This window comes from Sesamum indicum, linkage group LG7, assembly GCF_026168435.1.
Source record: "Sesamum indicum cultivar Baizhima isolate 11 linkage group LG7, ASM2616843v1, whole genome shotgun sequence".
Classification (NCBI taxonomy): domain Eukaryota; kingdom Viridiplantae; phylum Streptophyta; class Magnoliopsida; order Lamiales; family Pedaliaceae; genus Sesamum; species Sesamum indicum.
The window spans coordinates 14,214,286-14,235,371 of record NC_142663.1 but is presented as its reverse complement, the minus strand read 5'-3'; the positions used below and the strand labels follow the sequence as shown (position 1 = coordinate 14,235,371).

Below are 21,086 nucleotides of genomic sequence, written 5' to 3'. Positions count from 1 at the left end.
TCTAAGTTTGACATGTGAGCTTTTACAAGTGATCTAATTCATACCATTATTTTTCATAAAAAATTAAATTGATACACAAGTTTTCATGAATACTTTAATTTTAATTGATATTTGATTTTTTCATTAACATCGAAGAGATACTTATATCTATCTTATATTTTATAAAGATGAATATATTCTTTAATTAAAAAAAAGAATCTCTAATTTTTGCGATTTGAATCAGCATTAGTCTTAAGTATTCATTAATTTTTTATCATGGTATATTCTATGATTAAATGAATAACATGATTTATTTTTAATAATAAAAGTATTTATAAATAGTTAGATATTATAATTAATTTCTCAAAATTATAAAATAAGGAAAAGCAGGGTGAAAGTAATTTGCCTTTTCATTATTTTTTGTATACCTTTTACTGTAACTTTTTTTTTCTTAAAACATACTAATTTAAAATTAAATTAAAAAATTTACTTTCAGTAATATCGTTAATTTTTATTTTTAAGACCATCACTGCCAACGCAATCTATTAAATGTTAATTTTAATTGCTGAATGAGTATTCATATATTCTAAACTAATTTATTATTCATTTATCATTTATGACTATAATATTAGGTCATAAGAAGCGGACATAAAAATTAAGTTAGATTAAAAGGTACCTTTGTGATTGTAAAATGTTATAGATATATATATATATTTAAATTTTATGTAAAAAAACAAGTATCAATTATTGTATTTATAAAAATTCATATATCAATGTGATATTTGTACCGAAACTCGTGTACTAATTATATTATTTGCATGAACTCATCTATCAATTTGCTCATGGTTTTCTTTGATCTACAAAGATATAGAGAAACATGATTAAAATACTCGACACCTTTGAGGAATGGAGAAGTGTATCATAAATCAATACAACCTTATCTCGGTATTAATTTTCTTTGTAATCCTAATTATTTATCTCTAGATTTTTAAATATTTTGTAATTTTCCAAATTGCATGTTGGTTTCTACTCCGCACAAAAAGAAAAACGGAAAATGAATTCCATTGTTAGACAATCAAAGTACATAAATTTTCTAAAGAAAAGAGTAACTGTAAATACATAAATCTCAACCATGTTTGAAAATTCAAAACTTCCATTGTACTTCTCGGGGTATGTTTTAGCATTCAATAAGATGTGTGCCTTTTTCAACTTCGGTTGCTACATAATTTTGCACTTCACTACATCTTAAATTTATATTGAAGTTTTTCTTGACATATCGCAATCAATAGTTTTCATAGGAATCCACAAATCAGCTAAAAGCACATGTCTGAACAATGAAAGCCACATAGCAGAATTGAAGTTGGTGGATTGCAGCTAGTGTAGCCAAAAAATGAGATCCAAATTTTGCCATCCATTTTTCAGTAAATTTGTAAAACAAAGGGACAAAGATTGTAAATCAACACATTTTTTGCCAATATTTGATTCCTAAGATATTGCATCACCACAGCTACACCACCTACGCTGCTAGTCCAAAAATATCCCATCTTGATCTTAGCTTAAGCCACTAGAGTGCTGGCAGTGGTTGATTCGCTGCAAATAAAAAGTTTTCCATCAAGTTGAAGAATAACATGTACATGAAAGAGAAATCTATGCGACAAACAACAACAACAAGAAACAGAATAGACAATACTAAGACTCCAAAATTAACATGGGCGACCCAAGATATTTCAAAAGAAACAATTGCAGCTTGACAAAACATAAAACTACTCCGGCAATCAACAAACTATTAACTGGTAACACGGAAGAAATTTGACATCAATAACTTGCCTCCTTTTAGAGAACAGGAGGGAGATTTAAAATCTGCCAAGTTTGTTAAGGATACAGAATCCATTATGTTAGAAGCTAATATGCTACCTTGTTAGAATCAGCACTCTTGAACTTATCCTCAATACAGCAATGAAATTGTATTATTTGAATAACTCTCTACCAACCTAAACCATGTATGTAAGCAGCAGGGACTAGCACGGTAGAAGCAGCAGTTTTGACATAAACTTTTATTACCTAATACAACCTAAGGCACGAATCATGTCATTCAGTCCAACTGATAGTGTTCGTGAATAAAAATTTCAAGGCACAAGCCTAAGTGCATTCATATTTGACAATTTTAGGAAAAATTCATCATGCAGCAAAACGGGACAAGACAACAAAATCCACCAGATAAGAATACCCAGGCAACACAATTCAGAAGGTTTCTACCTCGCAAGTCAGAGATTAAACAGCAAAGTTAAACCAAAAAAAACCGAGTAGGATGCGGAGAAAAGGAGAAAACAAAGAAGAGCATTACTATTTCCAGACGGGTGGGAGCTTCTTGGTCTTCTTGTAGTATCGAGCCAAACGGTGAATCCTACTCTCCACCAAAATCAACCTGAACTTTGAATCTTTATCCTTCCTGTTCCTCTCCAAATGCTTCCTGATTGCAACTGCTTTCTTGATCAAGTGGTAAAGATCCTCCGGAATCTCCGGTGCAAGGCCTAACACATAAAAAACCAAACAACTCAAATCATAATGAAAACACATTTTATTCACTATAAAATTTCACATTCAATAGTAGAAATTCGTAATACCGTGAGCCTTGAGAATACGCAGAATCTTGCTTCCAGTAACGCTCTTCACCTGAGCAATACCGTGAGAATCACGAAGAATGACACCGATTTGTGATGGTGTCATGCCCCTCTTCGCAAACTTACATATATTCTCCTCAACCTTGTGGATTCGAATTTTTTAGAAGAATTGAAAAAAACAGATTAAAATCCTGTCAAATACAATACAAATGCAAGAATCCAAATGCTTGCACAAAAGTGAAGTTCAGATTAGATAAATTTACATCTTGAGAGGAGATTTTGAGCCAGCTGGGAGGAGTCCTCTTGTAAGGCAGGGCTGAAGCAGAAATACCCTTACTGAAATCAAATAACATAAAACGCCCAAAATAAATGTGATGCCACGGAAATCTTTTTCGCAAAATGTAAACGTGATTTGCAGGTTATAGATAACGACGGAGAGAGGGAGTACCCGCGGCTGTGCATACGACCCATGACGGCGGAGGTGGCGGGACTCTGTTCTCACCGATGAAATTCGCTTGATTCTGTAAACAAAGGCCAAAAACCCTAGATCCTGAGACTAGTGTGACGATTATAGATAGGGTTTTAATATGCTGTTGAATGTAGAGACGAAAAATTTCTGTTGGGTTTTCTTCTGGTCCGGCCTAATTACCAAATTTGAATGTGGGCCAATAATAGGTCCATTAAGCCCAAATTTACGAAGCGAGGCCCAATCGAATGGGCCCCAACCTTGCATTTGAACCCTGCTATTCGAGCCAACTGAGCCTCTCAAATTGTTATGATTAAATTGTGATTAAATGGGAATTTGCGTACTTCAATTAGAACTGGTCTGAACTATAATCTAAAAGCGAAGCAAATAAAATCCAAGCGATTGAGGCTGTTAGCAAAAAAGCTTAAATTAAATGATTTTTAAGTTATAGTTTAAATTAAATTAAATGAAGATGTTTGAGAATATAGTTTTTGCTTAATACTTTTTTTTAAAAAATTCAGCTAAAATACAGTAAATTTATAAGTTGGTGAAAATGTATTTATTACAACTTAAGACATTTTGTAAATAAATTAAATTTTCTAATAACTTTTTTTTATCAAATCTAACTTTTGTATGTTTCAAAAATCCCCCGCACCTACTATAATTAAAATCTATCCACCTCCAAGATAATTAAATAATTTTGCCAAATACTTCCACATTAATTTTTTTTCTACTTATAATTATTACTTTTAAACAGTACCAACTTTCACATCTCATCTCTTATCCACTTTTTCTAAAATTAAGCACACTTTTGAAAAAGCATATTTTTTCGCAAAAAACCCCCATTGCCTTTGTGGAGGAAGCTGGAGACAGGGCGTTGCAGTCCCACAGATGCATTATTGGCTGATCTATAAAGGTACGTTACTGCTACACCATTATTATGCAGAATCAATTGACAGCCACAACCCTTCTTATCTCCAGCTCCAAAATAATACTAAGTATGGAATAAAAGATCATGAAACAGGAATCACCGTTCTCTAGACTTAGAGAGGCAAGTCATCTTTACATGCAGATTCAACGTGAGAACAACTCGTTCACACAACAGACAACTTCTAAATTACACCTAAACAACAATGAGTACAAAATCAAAACCAAACACAAGCCTCAAGCTCCAGAAAACACTGACTATGATATTGGAACTGTGAAGCCTAACGAAAATGCTTTGTAGCAAACAACTCCTAAATTACACCTAAACAACAACAAGTACCAAATCGAAACCAAACACAGGCCTCAAGCTCCCAGACAATACTGACTATGATATCGGAACCGTGAAGTCTAATGAAAAAGCTTCAGCATCCCAGATAAAAAACTACTCTTGAAGAAGAAAAAACAAGAATCCTGCTTCAAGTGAATACATAACACAATGAGTATCTGGATAACCTGCAGGTGGAAGTCACAAATTTTGCCTTCATCAGACTATAAAGCATTGCAAATTCTCTCAACTATAAACAGCTAACTGAATACCAAGCACTATGCGGCTGGATAAAGAACAGGACATGAAAAGAACCAGAGAAAAGGTCTTCCACGGTTCCACCTTTATATTTTGATTACAGAGGACGAACAAGCCCCTAAAAATTTCCAGTCTCTACTTTCTTCAAAGCTTTTTACACATTACATATAACTAAAGATTATCTAGAAGATATGAGAAATGAGTAGGCAACATCGTAATCTTTCCACATAACAGCCAGCCCTACTTTCTTTGTCATCAAAAGAGGAACTTGGACAGAAACTATTTCCTTCCTCAGAAATCTCTACTAAATGTGCTGATCAAATGGGAAACACCAACATCTAGTTTGGTCTCTGCAACTGGCAATGGAAATCTAAAGGTGTAGGCAATACACACCAATACTGTTCGCTCATCCCAAGATCAGCATGCAATACTCATTCTGGCCCAAATTATCCATCAACAGTGATTAAGATTTCCCTTTGGAACCATGGCATTGTAACACAGATTCCTACCGCTAGCATGAACTATCAGTTTGTTATACATAATATCATTATGAAAATTGTCTGATACTTCCTTGCATCCTCACCGTACAGGTGCAACAACTTTTTTCCCCTCCCTTATTTGCTAACCAAGTGAGAGAATAAGCAACTTGAGATCAATAATGTCTTGGCAGGTAGAATAGAAACGTCAAATTCACTAGTTGCCAGAGTTTTAGACTAGATACAACACTGTCAAACCACTATATGTCAGCTGAGAGTTTCACAGAGAAACAACCATTTACTTGTTTATCGCGGTGCACATAATCCAAGAGTTGAGATAAACAGATTGCACAATGAGAAAACAATTTCAGTAGGGCATCCAGGCCAACAGAACTCCAAGTATAGAAATGTGATATCTATTCCGAATGCTTGTCTATTTGGAAGAAACAACACAGGTATGTTTAAAATGAAGAATTTTAAGCAGCTGGAAAAATATCTGGACATCAATGATAGACCTTTGAACTGCAAAAAGTATAATAAGTTTTAGGTACAAGAAACAGTAAACACCTAGAGTTCCTTTACAGGAGCCAAATTTCAAGTTTGAAATGCCTGAACATCCATAGAAGAGCACATCAAATGCCAACCATGGCCTAACAAATAAACTCCTCAAAACATGATAAAAGAGAGGTTAACTGCAAATTCGCACATGGCTTAAGCTAAAACATACGACTTGCCCGATTATATACCAATTAGAGGCAGACGCTATATGCTCCTCCCCTTTCTACTTCCACTAATAACTCCTAGATCCACTATAATGTGATAATAACTCAAGAACATCATGAAACCGCACAGATAGCAATCATTCGCGAGAAATTACAACTGTATAATATCTCAACTTCCTCAAAAATCACCTTCTCACTTGGCGACCATGCGGGCGATGAAATCCTCGTACCGGATCTTGCCATCGGATCCAACATCGACTTCGCGGATCCACTCATCAAACTCCGCAGGCTCCAATTTCTCGCCAATGCTGGTGAGGATGTGCCTGAGGTCCGATACAACGACGTAGCCAGTACCGTCCTTGTCGAGCACCTTGAACGCGTCGCGGAGCTGGCGATCGAAGGGCTCCGGCTTCAAGTGCTTGGACATGAGGTCGAGGAACCTAGGGAAGTCGAAGGGGGCATTGAGACTCTCCTGAGCGATTATCGACTTAAGCTGAGCTTGAGTAGGGTTTCCGCCGAGGGAACGCATCAGGATTCCGAGCTCCGACGGAGCAATCTTGCCGTCTCCGTCGGTGTCAAACAAAGTGAAGGCTTCCTTCATCGATGACACCTGATCGTCGCTCAGATTTTTCCCCATTTCCGACTTTTTCTGGGTTCCCCTTTTTTCTGGTTTTCAGTTTCTGTACCTTCTCAGTTCTTATTTTTTGAGAAACAAAAATCTGATAACGTTTTTGTTGCTTGGGAAAGGCACAGCTGGGCCATGAATACAAACATGGGAAAGTGCTGGGTCACTTGCGAAAACTAACGAAAGTTTGGGCCTGCAAATTCTGTGTAGCCCCATTCGAGATGGGCTGAAATGCAAAAACAGGGTAAAAAGATTGTAGTTGAGTCTGTCAGACAGCTGCAAGACCATCCCAGCCAACCGAAGCTAACTGAGAACGATCCTCTACTGCCCTAATGGCCCAGTAATCGGAGCCACAGAGCTGTTAATCACGCTCTGGTCGAGCAGCCATAGTTCATCCACCAGACTTGGTTTCCTGTCTCCTTAGAACTCAAGGATACAGAGGTACGAGCCTATAGAACAGATCCTGTTCAAGTAAGGTCGTGCACTGTCTTGCTTCTCTTCATTATATAAAAAGAGCTTTTATAATGTAAACTACCAATGTGCGATTCTGTTTTTGCTGGACTTTGACACACCCGCCTCTGTGCTGCTGCCGCTGTGAGTCCAATAAAGTGGCTTGGGTTTGACCCGGTCGTTAATGGGTACGGATTGGTTGGAATTCGGGTTCACTTACAGTTTGTGCATGTTTTTAAAATTCTTTTACTAATCTTAAGATCTTTTTATTTTGTACTAATTGACTATTTAATATTATACCAGCATTTATGCACGTTATTACTTTCACTTCTAATAATTCGATATCAAAATATTCAAAAATTAAAGACATTTAAAATATTATGGAAATATACAAAAATATAATATAGAGGCAAGTAATAGCATCTATGAACCGGTTAATTTATATTAATATCCGCAGATTCGATAAATTTTGACTAACGCTGGAATTTATTTATTAGACGGAAGTAAACCTCAAGGGTGCTAGATGTAATTTCGCAAACTATAAGAGGTCTACGTATAATTACACCAAACCTCAAGGGATGGATGGGAGTGTAACTATCCCTCACATTTAACCCTTTATAAGTACAAGAATATACATAAGAATGTTAAATGACGTACAAAATAAAATAATTACATCAATATTTTTCTAAATGAAGAATTATTTAGAGGAGTGTAAGTGTAATTTCAAAACTTTTTTTTAGAGAAAAGTGTAATTTTTTATTTTTAGAAGAGGGGATATAAGTGTAATTAACCCAACTAATAAATGACAAATGGGCATATGGGCTTCTTGGGTTGTTGCAAAGACTTTGATTAATCAATTGACAAAAAATGAACAATCATATTTGTGTTAGGAGAGCTTTCACAACACACCTCATCAACAAGCCCTTTTGAGATGTGCTGCAAAAGCAGCTTCCCCAATACACTTTTTGTTTTTCTAAGCAAAGCCTTTATAACTGCATTCTCCATCCACCACTCTACTAAAACAAGCTCCACAAAAATCTTGAAATATTCCCACTAAGGAAAAGGAACACTAATGCTGGACTCAACAATATTTGAGTTGATCAGCATAGCTGCTTCAAACTCCCTCATGGTCTTCTGCTTCTGCAATCTCATCATTGCTGTACTACTTGTTGGCAGCTCATCAAAGCCAAGTTCCCAGTTCAATGAAGTGGATGAAAACCAAGAAAATTTCAATAAGACTTCAGTTTCTTTGTCTGAGCAGAGTGTTGTACTGGTTGAGGGGGCAAAGGAGTTGTCATCTGTGAGCGTAACGATGGTAGACAATGAGACGATGAGGCCGAGCCGGCTGGACAATGCCGATGACGATGTTGATGATGATGATGGTGATCTGAAGAGAAGAGTTGAAGAGTTTATTGAGAAAATTAACAAGGGATGGAGGGCTGAAAAAGTGAGATCGTATGCTTTAGGCCAATGACATGCCGTTGTGATTTCAACGGTGGACGTGCGGGGAAAATTTGAGTTTGGTGTCGGATGTCTCTCTTGACGTTATAAAGTTTAAGTTAAAAGACTGGCACATAGTGTATATTACAAGAGTTTTCTTGTTCTTGTTACCTCATGTAATTGAGAATTAATGAATATTGATAGAAGAGAAGAGTCTGGTTTATGTTAGAGAAACTACAAATTTGTAGGAAGCTCGATATAAATGTTGACATGGTTGAAGACGTGGCATTTTTAGGTTAAATTACTAAAATAACTAAAAATTGACATAATTTTTGAATTACAGAATCAAATTATAAATTTTAATTGTCAAAGGATGCTATTTGGAATAGATACACATGGATGAGAATAAAGAGGAGCCAAAAGGGCTTATTTAGATGGATCTAAAAATTCAAATGTAATAAATTTGTTGTAATCGTTAATTTGTTTGTCCTAATCAGATGGTCTCTTGCATGCTGCTAAAAAAATCCCATGTGTTATCCAGTAGCAAGAGTTTCCGTTTCTCAAGGAGAGCAAAGAGATGAAGATTATCATGTAAAAATCTGATACCACTATGTTATTTTCTATAATTTGGATACAGAAATTATATGATTTTTCATTTCGGACTTAGTATGTAATAAAACTGAAGGATACGTATCAATCATTTTATAGTTTGGTCTAAAATTATATTCTAACCCAATTTTTGCAAATCCAACTTTGAAATAAGTTGAAGTGGGATTACAGGGGGCAATATTCTCTGTTGTTCTAGTACAGATTTCAAAGAATACTCGTAAGTTTTTGCATCAAAATAAAAAAAACTCATGTACGTTAAATACAATAAAAAAAATGTAATAGAAATTAAATTAAAAAATAAAATGTGGTAAAAAGAAGCTTTTAGGAGCAGATACGTAGTTTTATCCTTGGATGTGAAGGTTGAGGAGTTGGCGATGCCTCCAAACAATTTAGTAAAGTAATAAAAGGTAGCGACGCGTGCTCCAGTACACAGATTGCGATGCACAATTGCACATGAGCTTCGCAGGCAGGCAGTCCTTTGAGATCCGCTTTATTATAAAAAGGTCCTTCAATTTCTAAAAATTACAAATGAACACCACATACAGTCATATCCCTTTTCTTTAAATGGAGCAAACATGAATCCCGTTTACTCTTTTCAAACTCCTCCTTTTATCATCAAATCTAGTTGAGCCGAACTAAAAAAATATGCCCGACATCAATATATTATATCCAACGAGTCGAAAGCAAACAAATTCTAGACCAAGTATCACAAACTCGTGAATGTTTCAACTATAATCGAAAAATAAGAATTCGAGTTTCACACATAGAAAGACTCCATCTTAGGCCAGAGAGAAGTTTGATACAGACAACATGAGAATCCTACAAGCAAATATGTCCTAACTCAGCACCTAAACAAGGGCAACTTTGGGTCAAACAATCAAAACATGCTCTACTCTGTCACAACATCCTTAGGTCAGGAAGAAGTAAGCCTAAAAACTCTTTCCCTAATAAAAACAGCTATGATACAAACACGTGTAAGAAAATCAGCATGTTATTTCATGGCTTTGCTCTAGAGAATCTTCTCCGGGCAACGAAACGTTACTTCTAGGTTCTGAGGTCTTGGAGTGGTGCATGGAGTTCGCAGAAGCCATGTTGTTGTCTCCATGGAATGAAGTAGAGGTTGTAAGATTTGGCTTTGGTCCGCTGTAGGCAGCTTCATATCTTTCTTCAGATACGGGGTTGGTTGGGACAGGGCCGAAGGCTATTGTACGCTCGTATTTTGGTTTCTTGGGCTTTTGCTCCAGCTGGTGCCCTGGGAGAAAACTGCCAATCACCACCTGTTGCATTTAAAGATTCAGACAAATTTGCAAGAGATGGTTCCACGACACTGTTTGCAAACTATGTCTGGTCAGAAACCCGTTCGGGCAAGTCCTGTTTTGACAGACGATCAGTGCACAGGCAAGAACTGTCTTAGGACATTCTTCATGCCGTGGCAAAACACACACACACACGTGTAGCGTGTGTGAGATTTTGATAACCCGTGCTCATTATGCCAAATAGCTGGAGATTATTTTGAGTTACAAAAATCATCAAACCTGAACAGGGCCTGCTGCAACTAGCATGCCGGCAAGTCCACCCCCCAACACACGGCCATCGGGCCCAGCCAAAGAGACGCTCATCCCTCCTGATCTGCTTTTCGTCAATCCATTATCACTTGGCATAAATGATCCCATGAGAGACAATATCTCAAAACGTCCCTGTATAAAAACCTATTAACTTCACATGCATATAAAAAAAACCTGTCTGCTCGGGCAAGGGTAAAGTCAGCCACATAGGGAATTACAATGTTAGTTCATGATGAGAGAAAAGGTTCCTACCTCGTATGTCAAAGTACCACCAGACGAATTAGGTTGACGGAGCGTAACGTTTGAGATAGTACCGTTTGCAGCCAGAATGCAAATGGCTCTGGACCCTTGTTGAGAAAAAGATATTATCTTCATGTTAACATCCTGTTACAAAAGAATGACGTCAAAAATCAGCAAAACTAAGACGACTTGCGAGAATAAACTACTTTAGCCGCAACACTGCTATGTCGTGTCTAGACGTGCAATACACATATTGGTAAGATTAAGAGGGCCAATGGTAAATATTTCTTGATTACAGTCTACACCAGCATATCCAATATCCAGGAAATCAAAGAAGACATTAAAAGAAAGATTGTGATAGAAATTAAAAACGATAAGATGAACAAAATTGTATATTTGAAGTACCTCGCCAGCATTAACGGTAATCACATGGGGTATGAAACTTGCACCGAGTGAGAATGCCATCGTTCCCCCTACAACATACGACTCATCAAGGCATTTTGCTTGAGATAATTTAGAATATCACAAAGAACACAAAACATGTGAAAGTTTAGTCATCAGCCATTGCTAGATCTAAACACAACTGTAAATTCATTTAGGCCTTTCATTTCAGTTCTTACACAAAAGTTCACAGGGACAAAACTTATAAAGGACAAGGAATCCACCCAAGCACATGCAAGCCCACGTGTTAATCAAATAAATGTGTAGAATTTCTAAATATACATCAAGAAAGTTATTCAGGACTATTTTAATCCCTCGAAATCTTGATCTCAACTATGGAACTCAACGTTACAGATACGTTTAAACAGTGCCAATTAACGTACTGAACTATCAAGAACACAAATCTTATTCCTATTCAAGGGTGTGATAAGTTAACAGATCATATAGCTCATTGTTTATCTTCATCAGCTCCACAGCTGCTGTGCCAATGTGTAATTACTGAAGAGAAATCCAATTTCCAATTATCCTTTTGAATCTAGTGAACGTGGCAGAAGCATCAGAGGGATGCTAAAACAGATTCCGAGTCTGGATCCTACTTCGAGGCTCGTTTGAGAAAAAAACGAAAATCAGCATACATGATAGGGCAAGAGAATGTTGTTCGAATTGGAATATGCTTTATAGTTAGACTTCGTTCCTGTTAACATTAATTCTGTCTATTCTGAGCCTCCACAAAGTCCACCTGGCTTAGATCCACGCACGTTACGTCATCTCGTCATCACCATTTTCTCATTCAAGTTCTTTATTCTTAACTTGCCATTTATGATACTGCAATTATTGAGTAAAAGACAGATCTTTTGTCTTGTCACATCAGCAGAAACAAAACCTGATTCTCAGTTATCATTCTATTTTGCTCAGAGCATCAAACTACCAAAAATCACACTTGCTGACAAGGGCCCCAAATTCGGTCCCGATCCCAAATCAGATACTAGCATGTTATTAAAATTGACCAATAAACACAGAGCAAACAGCAAAGAGCACCCACGAAATATAAAGCCGATCAGTCGATAATCTATATTGTTTCTCAACACTTGTAACCAACCACAAGCATAAGAATACAATAATCTCAGACAAGTTAGCAACAAAGCAATCTCTTTTTTGTTGTCCATATAATCTATGATCTCGACGTAACAGCTCTAACAGTAAATTAACCACTGTGTAAAACTGAAACTTAAGATTAACATATTAAGCACCAAATCATATACTTACCAGGACTTTCAAAGTCCAATTTATGTTTTTTCTTGGAAGAGTCAAAGGATCGGCCTGAACTGTGCTTCCAAGCTGAATAATCACCAGCAAGCGGAATCGAAGCCGATATTGGCATAGGTGACAATGCCACAATAGAACCATCTGCTGCATACTTTCTTGGCCTTCCCCTCTTCTTCTTCACCTCCGTGGCGGCTGCTGGTGCAGCAGCACTCACCGGAACCGCCGGTGAGGGAGGCACAGCCGATCCAGCTTGTGATAGGTCAGGATTTACAACCCGGGGCTCCACTCTGAAGCTCTGAGGAGCTTCATCACCTTTTACAGTGACCCCAGAACCATTTAATCCTTCCTTTTCCTCCATTCATATACTAAAAAACAAGATAACTGTAAAAACCTTACACCCTCCAAAAGATTGTAAAATCTTAAACCTGAGCTTACTAAACTGGTAAAGCTCAAACCTTTTTCAGCTCAAACACTCGGAATAACTGGGGAAAAAAAACCCACCTTTCAGCAAGAAACTTCAATGAAAATAAAATGTAAAAAGATCATACAAAAACCACTTCAACTAGTCTGAAAATCTTGTAATGCAAGAATCAGACCGGAATATTCTAAGATCATATGAGTACAACAGAGCTCTGCTACAAGAATCTATTCACCAGGAACTATCTCAACTTAGTAGGGGATTGTCTGCCTTTGCAGAACAGAGACAGAGCTACAGAGATGAAGTGGGAAAATTCAAAATCTTGGTTGGTGTCAGAAAATTTTTCCTGGGCTGGTTGTAAAATTAGGGTTTTTGCAAGAAAAGAGCAGAGGAAGGAAATAAAAGTTTGAACAAAAAATTAAGAAATTCAAAGTAAATGAGGAATTTTAATTAGATAATTGGAAAATTAATTAGGTAAGCAGCAATATTTTAATTACAAAATTCAAAGTATTAATTATGGTTAAGAAAATGGTTTCAGGTCCGTCTTGGAAACTTAATAAATTGGATTTTAAAACTTTTAGCAAGTTAAATGGGAATTGCAATATATAAATTGGGGAAAAGATAATTTGTATTATAATAATGAAATGGCAGTTTAATTATGCAAAAGCTGTAAAGTTAACGTTGGAGCCATTCCAATTTCTTACAACCTCTGCCCTCTGACCTGTTCCTTTGTCTTTTTAGGTAAATAAAGGTTGACCATCTAAAAACAGATGCCCTTGAGTATAGGGATGATTTACTGTCAGTGCCACTGTGTGCACTTTAACGAACTACTAACTACTAGGGTTTTGGTTTTCTTCAAATTAATTCTTGTTTTGCTTATGGAAAGACCACAAATGAAGCAAAAGCCTATGTTGGAAGAAAAAGAATAAAGACGTAACTCGAGTGGATTTTCTGTTACAATTTATGTCGTATTTTGTATTTTATTTTATGTATACACATTGTATGTATAAAAATTATGTCGTTAATTTTATCGAATTTTTTTTTATATATATATGGCATGTATATATAAAATAGAATAAAACTGCAACAGGAATTGCAATAGAACATCCAATCCAATTGTTTTTGGATCAATTTTCTGTTGCAATTTAATTCACTGTTATTTTATTTTTACATATATACGTCACATATGTAAAAATTATATCATTAATTTTATTTAAAAAATTTTATACATGTAACATGTATATATAAGATGGAATAGAAGATGCAATAGGAATTACAATAGTAAATCCAAACTGTTTTTTCCCACTTAGTGACAAATATTAGGATTTTCCTATCATCTGTTTCATGTCTTGTGAACATAAAATAAGTTATAACACAAGTACCTTAAAATGTGATTTTGTAATTAAATGAAGAAGCCACTATTCACAAATCAGATGAAATTCACATCAGGTTTGGAGGGGAAGCAATTTCAGCGTCCAGGGTCCTTGTTCAGTTGTTTCCTAGGATTATGTACACAAGACGGAGACAATAGACTCGTCATCACAAACAAAAGCCATAAATGAATATATAACAACTGCAACTGAACTGAACTGAGCAAACAAATGGTTATAGCTATACTTGTGTCACGGTCATTAGACGTGATCTAGGCAACACAAATCCAGCTCTCCTCTCCTCAAACGAGTACTCAATCTCCTCAGGAACTGTCTTCTTTGTAGAAGGAACCGGTGTTATTGTTGTTTGGAGAGGAGGCGGTGTTGTTGGTGTCTGCACAGGAACAGACGATGTTGAGGGTGTTGATGCTACAGAAATTCCCATTGTTTGGGGCGTTCTGTTCTCTTGCTCGGCAATGGAAATGGTCTTGGGAGGAGTAGTGAAAGGTTTGTTGTTCGTTTGTGTCTTGTGCAACTTCTCCTTGTGTCTTTTGTTCCGGTCTTCCAATGTATTTGTGACATTGGTCTTTGATGAATTGGTGAAAGAAATAGAAGAGAACGGCTTTCGCACCACGGGCGACTCTCGCTGACGAGCATTTACTAAGTTGGGAGATTGATGTTTTGCAGGATGACCAGCCATGCCGACAACTCTCCTCCCTGCATGAATCAAGAAATGTAAATACAATGAGAGGAAGCACTGTATTACTGTCTGGGGATTATTTCACCCGTTTATAAGCAGAGATGATTATCCATTGAAGAACCTAGATTCAAGTCATGAGTTTATCACCTTACTCTTAGCTTAAGAAAAATTCTTGAAGAGATGATCAATTTGTAACTTTACCACATGAATATTGTTATCCTCATGACCTTTGTGATGTTTATATACTTGGAAAAGTGGAATATTTGCAGTGTATCTGTGATGCAGTTCAACACTAAGTCAAAACGTTCATCCTCTCTCTCTCTCTCTCTCTCTCACACACACACACACACAAACCCCACAAAGCATTATTTTTCCTCCATGTTGCATGTAAATTGAGACATGTATATAAACACGGTATAATATAGACACTGGTGAACAAATAATATGAAAGATAGATGATATATTAATTAAAATTAAATTAGAGACTATATACATGCCAAAGTGCTAAAACAATGCACTGTAATTAACAAATTTATCACGACATAATTTTTTTATAAACAATATACTATTCATTTATTATGTTTTTCTACCCTATAATTCATATTTTATTAGTGTTAGGACATGTGTAATACATGTGGAAAAGGTCGGGTAGGAATTTTCATTCAATTACCTTTTTATTAATATTTTGGACATATTCTAAAAAGTATTCGAGGAGTATGTGAGAGTGTCCAAGGAGCATGAGTATGGTATCCTATTGAATATTTGATACTAAGACATTTAGTAGTATCAATGTGTCATAGTTTGCTCTCAAAGGTTTATCCCTCGAAGCAGCAACTTAACTTAAGTAGCCAAAACGTGGACATTTTGAATGAGACTGCAAGAAAGGGATCACCAATCACATGACAAAATTGGTAGGAAAACTTTACCTGAAGAGGGAGGTGCAAGTCCATCATCCTTGGGACGGTATTTGTTGATAATCTCATTTTTCTTCGAGTTTCGTATGTTGGGAGTGGCTTTTGCAGATGGAGGCATCTCACGCTTGGGAGTCTGTAGCGTAGGTCCACCAAGGGAAAGCGTTCTATTGCTTGCACCACCACATGATGATCGAGGTCTTTTCTTCACACTGTGGTTCTTCACGGGACTTGGCTTTGAACCATAAATAGCTTCCTGCTCTGTTAGTAACTGTCCCTGCAGTTTCTTCTGATCCTGAAGTAAAATAAACAGGCGCGCACACCAAAGGGGAGATTTCAGAGAGAGCAAGACAGAATGGAGAGCTGGTCTTAGTTTAAAGCTAATATAACAAGAAAATCCCAGATAACAAAAGTCTATACCCTCTGCCTTTTTCGCTCCTGTTCTTTTTCTTGCCGTAGAACCATATATTGTTCGAGCATAGAGAGAAGACGAACCTAGATATAGAGAAAGAGAACAGACCTTAGATTAATGAAAATAAAAAGGGATTACTTAATTTACATTTTAAACTTAATTCGGTAGAACTTACGCCATCATAAGTAAATGCTATTCCTTTCTCATTTTCCCAAACTATAACCTTTGAAGCCAATGCGCCCACCATTGCTGTTCTAGCACAATAATGTAACAAAACCAGTATCAACATCACCAAATGTTCGAGTCTCATTCCTTTAACTAGTAAGACTGTAAATATTAAGTTGCTGCAAGAAGAATGCTTTCTAACAGAACCAAATATCAATACCTGGAAGTTTATTGACCAGTGCACGAGCTTTTTCTGCACGTTTTAGCATAACATGAGCACCTCTGCCAGCATTATAGCGGTTGTCATCCTACAGGAGATGATTTATGTTGAGTTTCTATGTTCAAAACGTGTATCTAAAAGTGAGTTGAATGAACCAAACCCTATTGTACTCCTCGAGCCAGCTTTCCTCGTCACATGCAGCCATCCACTTCTCAACCTTTTCAAGGATTTCTTTCCTGCCGAGAGCCTCCTCTTTAACTCTAGCTATCTGAAGCTCGATTTGTTCAAGCACAAAAGTGGCATCAACAGCTCCTTTGATCAATAAAAAATGTAGATAGTAAAATTAGAAGGGATGTCGAAAGAAAGAAACTGATCATTATCTTGTACACAGTTAGATACCAGAATCAATAGCATCTATAGCTATTTCCATTGCACTATCTGAATCTGGAATAAGATGTGTCTTCCTACAGAGAACTTCCAGCTCTGCCTTCTTTTTCAAAATAAGTTCCTTTATTTTGCTTTCTTTCAGCCCTTCCAATCGAGAAACTTCTGTCTTGACCTGGAAGATAAATAATAGGGATTGCTTCAACACCAACTCAATATGTATTTTATCTTCAACCACAGAATCAAGCCATGTATAACCACCATGGATTATAATATAACCTATTTCCCTTAAAGAGATGTTTGACTCACACAGTTAATATAGTTTATAGAAAGAATATCAGGCTCTGTCATCTCATCTTCTGAAGCAGCTAGATGACAAGTAAATTTCTGAAATGTCTGTTGCTCTTCAATTGGTGTGTCCATCAAGTCCCAAAGCTCCAATAATGAAGTCGTAAGATCTTGTAACTGCCAACATGGTCAGTCATCAAACTTGTCTTACTGAAAGAATAGTGAATTCACGGTAACAAAGCATAATCTAGAAATGCATGCCTGTTGCATTCGTTGTATTTTAAGCTCTCTTAGGTTCTGTATAGCAGTCCCCAACTGCTCTATGATGCTGTTACTAATATTTTTTGAACCTGCAGCTTCAGCTAAACTCGGATGAATCTCACCGACAATTTTCTTGAAATCCAAACCAAGCACTATGCACAGTGAGTCCAAATACTTCATGCGGTCAAGCACCAGCTTCAGCCGTTCACTCTACACGCAAAGAAATTCAGGGAAATGTATCATGGCAGAGTTGTACAAAATTTATCAAGAGGAAGATGATAATGCAAAAGAGAGAAATATAACCTTTTCACTTTGGAGTGCCTGCATCTCTCTCTGCAACTCTTCGAGCTTTTTTATAGACAAATCAGCTTCATCAACTGCAGGGCCATTAGAAGCAAACCGATCTGACCTATAGATTTCATTCTTAATGCTATGTATCTCTTCTAGGACCTTGATAAATTGATTCTTCCTATCAATTCTTCTGTTCCTCATCTCCTCTATCTGTGGAAGGATGGCTAAGAGTTCAGCCTTCAAGCTTCCACAGTTTTGATCAGACTGCACGAGCAAAGACCATTGATTTGGTTACCTGAATATCCCAAATGGAAGTTTCTGCACATTCTTTCCTTTTTATATGTTTTTCTTTTGTCTCTAATCTTTATCAAGGCATATTTGATATATCGGAATCTTTAGAGTTCATTTTTCAGTAAATGCTATTTACAGTTCACAATAGTAAATAGTTTATGTTGATATGTTTAGTGTGAATATAGAACTGTTAAAATTAGGAAAAGCTTTAGATGGCTTTGACACTAATCAACACTTGAGGCTGATTAAAGTTGTATACAAATCTAAGTATTATGCATTGGCACATTAATTATCAAACGAACAATATAAGAGCCAATTCAGTAAAGACGACATTCTTCGGGCCCAAGCCTGACCTGCCTAATGTGCACAGGTCGCTCTCCCAGTGCAGAACAGATGGCAGCAAGCTCTGCTTCAGCATCAGCAATTGCCTGCCTCAGCTGAACTCTATACCTGTTTGCCTGATCCACTTTTCTTCTGTAGACTTCTAAACATTCTTGTTCAAGTTCAAGTAACATTCTATCCCTTTCAGCAACAGATTCCCCAACCTCGTCCCAAATTATCTGATAGACATAGCCACAGAACATAACTGAAAATAATAACTAGTCTGCCACAATGGTAATAATGTATATAAACATTGGCTAAGGGAAGGACAAGAATATCAATATTATGTATTCAAATGGTGAATAGGAAAAAAATAGAGGGCTAAAGACAAATATAAGTAGCTTGAAATTGAAAGCCATGTGAGAAACCTGTAATTCATAGAGAAGAGCTCCACATGTCGTTTCCATTCGAGAAAGCAGATTGTTTACACCTGTAGGCATCCTTAAGTAACTATACCTGTCCATAGAAAAGCCATTCTGATCAGATGTCCAACTATTTAAGACTATAATATATTAGCTAGATAGTTATTTGGCAATTAGATATTCTATTTTTAGTAGTTCCACTAGTCGAAGATTATAGCTCTTTCCATTTCCTACTTCTTGTCGTAATTGTGCTAATACCCATCTTAAAACTATATGCATTAGTCAGCCAATATAAAAAATTTTTTCCCACAAGACCCTCTCTGATTTCTTTCATGGTACCAGTGCAGGAGTTCTAATCCTGCAACATTATGCCCGCATCACTACTAAGACCCAGCACCTGAGTCGTTATCTCCTCCCATGGCAGAAACAGCGGCAATCACAAACCAGAAGAAGGTGATAGAATTGTACTCATCGTTGTGTTTGTCTCCGTCTGAAAATTTGGGAGCAACTATCGCATTTTGTGTGATAACCAGGGACAATGACATGTGGGAGAAGGCGGTGTTGAACACCTAGCGAATGGAGAAAATAGCGGGATTCGTTGACAAGACCATAAAGCACCTGAGGCTAGCAATTGGAATGCTTGCAATTCAATGATCATTTCATAGATCATCAATTAGGTTGAGGCATCCATTTAACCGAGCATCACATGTGAAAAAACTATAAAGACAGTTTGGGATGATCTCATGGGTCGTTTATTGGGTGGCAATGCCCTACAAGTCCATGAATTGAAGGGGCAATCACCTCATTACATCAACAAGGTGTGGCGGTTGTGCCCATTACATGAAACTCATAGCTACATGGAATGTATTAGAAAGTTATCTGAAGGTGCCAAGTTGCACTTATGGTGGCTGCCAATGTGGTGCAGCCTACAACTCGTCCCTCGGTGGGTGGAGGAAAAGTTGCATCAATTCTTGATGAGATTAGGCGATACCACCTACGTAGCAGCAGTTGGAGCACAAGTATTCGAACCAACTCTCTCGTAAGGTCTTTGATACTTGGATTTTAGACCATAAGAGGATGTTTGCAAATCCTACTCTTTAAGTCAAATTGTGTGTCTGTGCATATACTATTATCTCTTTTCTGAACAATGAACAATTTCATGCCCTGAACCATCTTGGTTCAAGAAATTTTACAGAGAGAAGAAAGGAATGAACAAATCAAACTTAATACGGAGAGCTTAACCTCTGGATACAAATGAAGAGAAGGCCAAAAAAGAAACCAAAAATAACATTCTTCTATCTGTTCAGGAGCAGAGAAACCAGCTTCTGATATATAGACATATACACATATACGCGATACAAAATTTAATATTTCTGAATTATGGACAAACCTTCACCAAACTGGCTAATAGGGCAACAATAATTTTGCAACATTAAGTGGATAAATAACCTATATCAGTCAATCAAAGCCCAGTATAATACAAAATTCATTAACAATTAATCAATCAAACGCCCACAAATTCAAAGCTTTCCCTTCAATCACAAAATACATAAAACCATAACCGGTTTACTTGAAACTGACAAATTCACAAAAATAATTAATCAATTCCGCTTCCTTACTTATAATTTTTTTTTCTTTGGCAAACTCATTCCGCAAATGATGCATGACTTTCATCTACGCAAATTTGAGGCAATTCTTCTCAAATCAAGTAAGAGAAACATAGACAAAAAGAATACAACCGAAATTAAACTTAGATCGCGAGCGTACCTGGAAACTGGAATTCAAAGGTGGCAATAAATCTTTTTCGATTACACAAAGTCGTAAAATAGTTAACATGTGAAATTAAATCGAGAAGAGAATGAGAAACCCCGCATCGTGGGGCTACGATGAAAAGCTAAGAAGAGAGAAACTGGGGAGCAGAGAGTTTCAGAATTCGACCGTTAAAGCACGAGAAGATGACGAGGTTTTTCAAATTTTGAAGAGATATAAAGTCGGGTTTTACCTTTTAAAAGAGTTCTGGTGTGTTGTCTTTACTGACTGTCACCCATGGTAGATAACAGGTAAGTCGTGAATTTGCCACGTAAATTTCATGAACTTGGATTCTAGGGTTTAAAGTTTCAACTTTGATATATAATACTGGATTTGGACAAAAGAATTTGAATTTTATGAGATGATCTAAAGTAAATATTTCAAATGTCTACACTAAATTAATTTTAAATTTA

The 21,086-nt window shown here is 36.6% G+C and overlaps 5 protein-coding genes and 1 non-coding gene across 6 annotated transcripts; 1 reads left to right on the top strand and 5 right to left on the bottom strand.

Annotated features, from left to right (window-relative positions):
- Positions 1 to 1,325: 1,325 nt before the first annotated feature.
- LOC105179228 (small ribosomal subunit protein uS15) lies at positions 1,326 to 3,206 on the bottom strand. Its single transcript, XM_011102829.2, has 5 exons — positions 3,049 to 3,206; positions 2,864 to 2,936; positions 2,604 to 2,742; positions 2,324 to 2,510; positions 1,326 to 1,569 (listed from the first exon to the last, which is right to left on the bottom strand). The coding sequence occupies exons 1-5, from the start codon at positions 3,069 to 3,071 to the stop codon at positions 1,536 to 1,538; spliced, it is 456 nt and encodes a 151-aa protein (XP_011101131.1). The 5' UTR covers positions 3,072 to 3,206; the 3' UTR covers positions 1,326 to 1,535.
- Positions 3,207 to 4,082: 876 nt separating this feature from the next.
- Positions 4,083 to 6,500, bottom strand: LOC105179229 (putative calcium-binding protein CML13). The gene is made up of 2 exons (XM_011102830.3): positions 5,964 to 6,500; positions 4,083 to 4,506 (listed from the first exon to the last, which is right to left on the bottom strand). The coding sequence occupies exon 1, from the start codon at positions 6,409 to 6,411 to the stop codon at positions 5,968 to 5,970; it is 444 nt and encodes a 147-aa protein (XP_011101132.1). The 5' UTR covers positions 6,412 to 6,500; the 3' UTR covers positions 4,083 to 4,506; positions 5,964 to 5,967.
- Positions 6,501 to 6,661: 161 nt separating this feature from the next.
- Positions 6,662 to 6,880, bottom strand: LOC148787594 (small nucleolar RNA U3). The gene has a single exon (XR_016066580.1). It is a non-coding gene; the product is annotated as a small nucleolar RNA U3 (small nucleolar RNA).
- Positions 6,881 to 7,840: 960 nt separating this feature from the next.
- On the top strand, positions 7,841 to 8,553 carry LOC110011311 (uncharacterized). The gene has a single exon (XM_020691272.2). It carries the CDS (start codon positions 7,922 to 7,924, stop codon positions 8,321 to 8,323), a length of 402 nt encoding a protein of 133 aa, XP_020546931.1. The 5' UTR covers positions 7,841 to 7,921; the 3' UTR covers positions 8,324 to 8,553.
- A 1,051-nt stretch (positions 8,554 to 9,604) lies between these two features.
- LOC105179274 (AT-hook motif nuclear-localized protein 6) lies at positions 9,605 to 13,280 on the bottom strand. The gene is made up of 5 exons (XM_020691256.2): positions 12,411 to 13,280; positions 11,109 to 11,176; positions 10,716 to 10,847; positions 10,434 to 10,595; positions 9,605 to 10,175 (listed from the first exon to the last, which is right to left on the bottom strand). The coding sequence occupies exons 1-5, from the start codon at positions 12,766 to 12,768 to the stop codon at positions 9,882 to 9,884; spliced, it is 1,014 nt and encodes a 337-aa protein (XP_020546915.2). The 5' UTR covers positions 12,769 to 13,280; the 3' UTR covers positions 9,605 to 9,881.
- Positions 13,281 to 14,247: 967 nt separating this feature from the next.
- LOC105179230 (65-kDa microtubule-associated protein 3) lies at positions 14,248 to 20,847 on the bottom strand. Its single transcript, XM_011102831.3, has 13 exons — positions 20,632 to 20,847; positions 18,871 to 18,958; positions 18,475 to 18,681; positions 17,843 to 18,094; positions 17,540 to 17,749; positions 17,300 to 17,455; positions 17,006 to 17,165; positions 16,767 to 16,918; positions 16,607 to 16,694; positions 16,397 to 16,470; positions 16,230 to 16,304; positions 15,825 to 16,104; positions 14,248 to 14,915 (listed from the first exon to the last, which is right to left on the bottom strand). Exons 2-13 carry the CDS (start codon positions 18,940 to 18,942, stop codon positions 14,440 to 14,442), a joined length of 2,202 nt encoding a protein of 733 aa, XP_011101133.1. The 5' UTR covers positions 18,943 to 18,958; positions 20,632 to 20,847; the 3' UTR covers positions 14,248 to 14,439.
- Between the last annotated feature and the right edge of the window lie 239 nt (positions 20,848 to 21,086).

Bases quoted from the DNA above. Each gene is read 5' to 3' on its own strand.
- LOC105179274 (XM_020691256.2), bottom strand. From the start codon at position 12,768: ATGGAGGAAAAGGAAGGATTAAATGGTTCTGGGGTCACTGTAAAAGGT. The intron at 11,177-12,410 runs GTAAGTATATGA...CGTATGTTGTAG, and splicing joins ATTGGACTTTGAAAGTCCTG to GGGGAACGATGGCATTCTCA. The intron at 10,848-11,108 runs GTACTTCAAATA...CTTTTGTAACAG, and splicing joins TTACCGTTAATGCTGGCGAG to GATGTTAACATGAAGATAAT.
- LOC105179228 (XM_011102829.2), bottom strand. From the start codon at position 3,071: ATGGGTCGTATGCACAGCCGCGG. The intron at 2,743-2,863 runs GTAAATTTATCT...CGAATCCACAAG, and splicing joins TCAAAATCTCCTCTCAAGAT to GTTGAGGAGAATATATGTAA. The intron at 1,570-2,323 runs GTAATGCTCTTC...TTTTATTTGCAG, and splicing joins CTCCCACCCGTCTGGAAATA to CGAATCAACCACTGCCAGCA.
- LOC105179230 (XM_011102831.3), bottom strand. From the start codon at position 18,942: ATGCCTACAGGTGTAAACAATCTGCTTTCTCGAATGGAAACGACATGT. The intron at 17,750-17,842 runs GTTATATTTCTC...CTTTGCGTGTAG, and splicing joins AGGCACTCCAAAGTGAAAAG to AGTGAACGGCTGAAGCTGGT. The intron at 17,166-17,299 runs GTGAGTCAAACA...TTTATCTTCCAG, and splicing joins CTATAAACTATATTAACTGT to GTCAAGACAGAAGTTTCTCG.
- LOC105179229 (XM_011102830.3), bottom strand. From the start codon at position 6,411: ATGGGGAAAAATCTGAGCGACGATCAGGTGTCATCGATGAAGGAAGCC.
- LOC110011311 (XM_020691272.2), top strand. From the start codon at position 7,922: ATGCTGGACTCAACAATATTTGAGTTGATCAGCATAGCTGCTTCAAAC.